Source organism: Dermacentor silvarum, chromosome 8, assembly GCF_013339745.2.
Source record: "Dermacentor silvarum isolate Dsil-2018 chromosome 8, BIME_Dsil_1.4, whole genome shotgun sequence".
Lineage (NCBI taxonomy): Eukaryota > Metazoa > Arthropoda > Arachnida > Ixodida > Ixodidae > Dermacentor > Dermacentor silvarum.
The window spans coordinates 18,752,537-18,758,536 of record NC_051161.1 but is presented as its reverse complement, the minus strand read 5'-3'; the positions used below and the strand labels follow the sequence as shown (position 1 = coordinate 18,758,536).

The window sequence follows — 6,000 nt, the reverse complement described above, 5'->3', positions numbered from 1 at the left end:
GGCCGCATTCGATGGAACCGAAATGCGAAAACGCCCGTGTGCTTGCGTTATAGTACATGTTAAAGAACCATAGGTGGTCAAAATTAATCCGGAGCCCTCCACTACGACGTGCCTCATAATCAGAACTGGTTTTGGCCCGTAAAACCCCAGAAAGAACGGACTGGGCGAAGTGGTGGCGGCGGCTGCGCTGACTCGAACCGGAAGCAGCTAGCAGACGGCGCATCCCACAATCCCTCGCTATTTTACGGGTCACCTATTAAATGACGGAGCTACGTCATTGAAAACGTTGGATATTTGCGTCACTATCTTTTCAAGAACAAATGACTGTCATACGATAAAAAAATGGCACAAAATGCAGGAAACAAAGAACAACGACGAACATTTTTGCGCTAGAACGTTAGCATACTCCAATTTAGAATACACGATAGCTTATTAGAGAGAACGCTTTTGAAACGTAGCAAAAGTTACGCTTCAAGGTTGGTTAGGCCACACATGGCTGGTTGGTTATGGCGGATCTGCACCGAATGATTCGTAAAAAAAAAAAAAAAGAAAACAAGCTGCCGATGGCACCTACGTTGACCGTACTGTATAGTCATCACTCCGTCCCAACAAAGTTCCTGATTGGTCAGTCGAAATCCGCCTTGCTGTATTGTGCAGAAATACGCAGTTCTTATCGTAAGAACATACAACACGAGAAGTGCCAAGGGCGCTATAGCCGGCATACAGTATTGCTCGTTTTATTGCCACTCGGTTAACCACGATCAAGTGCATGGTATTACTTGACCACATGGCTCCAGAAACATCTCTTGTACGACCATTGTTGATGACTTGATGCTTAATGTGGTTCTTAACAATGATATAGCCACTATGTTACCCTTATTCGTCTTTATCGTTGCGGACACTAAGTGTGTGGAAGGTGATTATAAAGATAACCCTGCTTACCTTATGTAAGCTGTATTCAAGTTCAGGAATTTGGTAAGCAGTGTTGATGTTCACCTGTGCAAACATAGAAAGAGTTAGAGAAAAGACATTTCATGTTTTGGCAATTTAAGCAAGTTAATGATACAGTGAGAGCCGAACATTTTTCAGCCAGCTGTCATAGCTAGTGGTGTTCAGTGCATTGGTGAAATGCCACGGTGTTCTTATGCTCGACTCGTGCATAAATTGATTCGTTAGATAGCTGTCTTGATACTCTATTTATTCTACTTTTACCCACATCACATGTAACTAAAAAAATCACACAAAATCTTACAACATCCGATGATCATCAAATTGCGTATCGTTTGAAAAGATTGAGTTATCATGTGGCTTTTCTTCATAAGATTTTAAAAGAAAACCAAGTTAACGCAGTCGCCCGCACAAGATCCTGGCTCGAGTGTCATTATTACTTGACATAGCACGTTCAAATTCGTGCAATAGCAGCAGTATGCGCAGGTGGTCGCGATACTTGCTTCCGGGTGCTTCACACGGCCATCTGCTATGCCATGGACGATATTAAAGGAACGAAATTAGAAATGACATGGTGGCATACTCCGCTTCACGCCAGATGATCGGAGCTACGAACCACAGGGGTCTGTCAGTTCTTGGGAGGTGGAACACCAGGGAACGCAGAATGCTTGTTGCTTCGCTTTTGCCACAGAACAGTTCATGTGACTGCATTGAGCGAGGCAGTTACGGGCACGTGGCAGGAGACATATATATATATATATATATATATATATATATATATATATATATATATATATATATATAAACGTGTATAATAGGCAGACTGTCTGCAGCGTCCGCACATATTCTTCCTTCTTTTTCTAATTAGAGGAATCGCGACCACGTTTACATAGCTTTTGCCCACTTGAACAGTGTTACTCCTGGACCTTGTATTTATTTATGTTTATTTGTTCTGAAATATATTTTTGTATAGTGCTTGTGCGGGTGTGAAAGGAAGAAAGCCCACACCCACTCTACTGCTTGGGCGACTAACAGGACGACTTCGCTTGCCTGCAGCCCCTGACGAAGGTCCTCCACCGACTGATACTATTGGGCAATAAAGCAAAGTGTGAAACCAAATGACGCAACCGATTCTTGCATATATGTAAACTTATGTGTTGTCAAAGAAAATATATGCATGTCTATATATATATTGTAGCGTAGAAAAGTTGTCGCTACTTGTTCCGCACCGGAGAGATGAGGCGATCACACCGGAGATCCATAGACATTTTCCTGATTTGGTTTATTTGAACTTTAGTTACTCGAATTACACTTTTAGATACTTGCACATTACACAACTATGACATCTGAGCAGCTCTCGCTGCGACCTACTCCCTTGGTGTCTCCGGCGCGAACTCCCTCGCCGGGGCCCTCGGAAGCGTCCCAACAACCCGCCAGAGAGCAAACAAAACACCAATCAGAATCCTCGCTGACCGGAACCAATCAGGCCACACAGATTCAAACACGAACAGCCAATCGTGGGCGGGCTTTGCCGGGTTTAAAATTGGTGACAGCAATCGGCCTAAAGAATTATGACTCAAAGCAAAGTAACAATACACAGAAAACTACAGAGACAGCCGTTGGGCTTTTGAAGAGCTAGAGCGAAGAACAACTGTCGGTGTCTAGAAAGAGAAAGTGCACAAAAGAGTCGGGAAGCATTTACGGAACAGCTTGGGGAATCGGAAGACGGGGAATCTGCCGCCAAGTACAAAGACGGCCGACAACGCCGTCACCCAGCCGGACCCTAAGGCGAAACGGGTGGTGCCCAGCCTGAGATTCCCCCAGCTGTCCTACACACTCGAGGCGAAAAGACACTTTGAGAGAAACAAAACGATAAGAAAGAAAAGAACACTCCTGCACAACATAGGCGACGAAGAAACGTAAAGACGAACAGCTACGCGACAATATATATATATATATATATATATATATATATATATATATATATATATATATATATATACATATATTAATGTGAGAATTATTCATACGCTTCATATTCCCATCTGTACATACTCATCATCACCATTCTGGGACAGGTGGTGGGGCTCAGCACGACAAGAGCATTGAATGCCACAGTCGCAATACCCTTGAGCAGGTGGCGTACACGGTCACTCTCCGCCATCGAGCTGTTCACGCGGCGGCACAGAGCGGGGACGTCCTCTATGTACAAAGTGTACGACTCTCTTCTTGGCGATATCTGAGCGGACGGAAGAGTTCACAAAAATCTGTCGTAGGTGAAATTTAAACGTGCTCCAGTTTACGAGATCAAGCGCATGTTTGGAAAACCAAGTTTTTGCGACGCCGGTAAGATAGAAGACGACGTGCCGCAGTTTTGCAGATTCGTCCCAGTGATTAAAGTCACTCACGCGCTCGTATTGCTCCAACCAGTCTTCAACGTCGTCACCGCGAAGTCCAGCAAACACCGGTGGATCCTTTTGAGGGGTGGTGACTATCCAAGAAGGGGTTACCGCCGGAGCAGGCAAGGTAGATGTCGCGGTATTGGCCTGCTGGTCTTGAGACATGGTTGAGTGCAGTTGGAAGAGGCGGCGACCCGAGCGGAGCTCCAGGGATGTAGCGTAGGTGAAGCTGAAGCGAGACCGGGGGCGAGAGGACCGAGGAACCGGACAGCACACTCCACCACTTGTGAGACAAGGTTTAGGCGGTCACTCGCTTCTCCTTTATTCTCTAAAGCGAGAGCCCCACCACAAGTCCCAGAATGGTGATGATGAGTATGTACAGATGAGAATATGAAGCGTATGAATAATGCTCACACTAATATATCTTCGACAACACATAAGTTTGCGACAATCGGCTACGTCATTTGATTTAAAAAGTGAGTCCAGATGGCTTTAGATTTTACAGTGATTCGAGCTGACGGTCATTGCAGGAAATTACTGCGTTTCCTGAATTTTGCACGATCCCACTCAATTCCCATATAACACTTCTCTCTACTATGTCTTATTTGTAGCAATCCTCGATTTAAAGAAATAAAACTCGCAGTACACGAAGTACGGTGCATAGATTTAGCAGTTCGTATACATCGCAGCAAACATTCGCTTCCTAATTAAATTCACAAGAATGCTGTCGCGCCCGAGCAGGCAAACATGAACAGATCTCACTCGATGACCATGAACACTCGTTGCCACATGGCTGGCGTGATGTCGTTGTGTAACTACTTCGTGTATGTGGGGCCTACGGCTCTGTCAAGCTGTCATTCATGACAGCTTTTACTGCAGGTCTCCCGTGTCGTGTATTTTTATAGGACACAAATAAAGACATTATTATTATTATTATTATTATTATTATTATTATTATTATTATTATTATTATTATTATTATTATTATTATTATTATTAAGAGCGCTGGCAGCGGGGGCGAACACTCCGTGCTACCTTTGCTTCACCGCGTCACGGATACTTGAGATTACGTGACATCACAGGTGCACGGGAACACTGTGCGCATCAAGACACCAGCCATCTCGGCTCATCTTTATCCTTTCCTTTGCACACACTGCAGGTTACCTCAAAAATACGGCGTGTGACCTGAGAATATGTCCAGCCGCGCGGACAGCCATGCGTAGCCACGACCAGGCTAGTAGAGGAGACACGCCCTCACGTCTCCCCCCCCCCCTTTTTTTTTTAGCGAGCTTGATCACGTGACCGCGAGCGGGAGGACGGTTCGCATCAAGCCACCATCCCTCTTAGCTCATCCTGGCACGCTTACGCTTGCACCCATAGCATACGCCACACGATAGGATCTTATTGCACTGGGACTTAATACAGAACATCATGGCGGCGCTGAAAGTTCGCCCAGAATGTCCATGTGATCGCTGTCAAATAAAATTACAGGTGTATAATCAGCAGGTATGGCCTAACTTCCCTAGGACGCCATCGGCACAATGGCCTTCACTGCACACTTACCAGGACCAATCCTGCCCTGGCAGTTGCGAATTGCACGACTGGCCATTCGTACATGTTAGGTGCAATCATGGCAATCTTGGAGCCAACGCGGAGCTTGAGGGACACAAGGGCGGCGGCAAGTTGGTCAATCTGTGAAGAACGAAGGAGCACATGTTATCGTGCCATCTCACGTGTTTTTTACGGTATCTGATGCTATACGCCTATATACTATAATTGCGAGCAAATGTGATGGCCTCTAGTAACAGCGCCTGACCATGTTCATCTGCTTAAGGAAAAAAAAAAAGCTCATAGTGAGTCGTGGTGAGTTTCTCGCGCACGGATACATCTGCATCCGCGAAAAAACTTGGATAAGCGAACGTGGATAAGCGAAATTCACGTACTAAAAAAATGTTTCCTTTTTCTTTTTTCCTTCGTGAATACGGAATGAGAAGGCCTCCACTCACGTCTCTCTTGTACTCTGAGTAGGTCTTCCTGATTGACTGGTGACACGACACGATGGCCACCTTGTCCCCGTGCTGGTCCGCCGCCCGGTCGACCACCTCGCCCAGCGTAAGCGGGAGCAACGGCTGCTTGCCCGGGGTGTGGTGGTAGCTGAGGCCAACGAGCGACCGCCTGGAAGCGACATGGCAACGCGTGTTTGTTAATTCAATACTAGACCTAGGGTACAGCAGCACTTCCCGCATACGTTTTCTTTTCCCAATCTCCTCTTTCCTCCCACCTAATTTGAAGTGCTATTATCGGGCTGACGAAGAGGCACGCCGCAAATACCTAGACAGGACGGCGATTCGGAACTACAAGGTTTGGATCTGAACAGCGGACGGACTCGATAAGCCTTGGCTGACGAGTCTGGTTTGCTGTTCAGATTGTGACGCCCATGCAGAAAGCTGACTGACGATCATCTGCTTGGTCATCCCTTTCCACCCATTCCCACACCTAAATTTTCCAAGACCCCCAAGATAGGCCACAGCGCCAGGGTTTCTTATTAAGATGTCATTCATTCATTCATTCATTCATTCATTCATTCGATAATGTAATGGCCAATTTTTTTACAAAGATTAAGTTCTTCGCATGACCTGCGAAAGTAAACTTA

The 6,000-nt window shown here is 45.8% G+C and overlaps 1 protein-coding gene across 4 annotated transcripts in view; it reads right to left on the bottom strand.

The window, feature by feature from the left end:
• Positions 1 to 6,000, bottom strand: part of LOC119460732 (medium-chain acyl-CoA ligase ACSF2, mitochondrial) — a 53,781-nt gene that overhangs the window by 27,012 nt on the left and 20,769 nt on the right. Inside the window, exons 2-4 of one of the 4 annotated variants that reach the window (XM_037721803.2) lie at positions 5,354 to 5,522; positions 4,911 to 5,039; positions 943 to 996 (exon numbers count right to left, since the gene is read on the bottom strand). The exons of 1 other annotated variant lie outside the window; for it this stretch is intronic. In XM_037721803.2, coding sequence (XP_037577731.1) covers positions 943 to 996; positions 4,911 to 5,039; positions 5,354 to 5,522 — 352 coding nt within the window. The remainder of the gene's footprint in view (positions 1 to 942; positions 997 to 4,910; positions 5,040 to 5,353; positions 5,523 to 6,000) is intronic. 2 more of the 4 variants (XM_049671781.1, XM_037721805.2) reach the window with 2 other exon arrangements.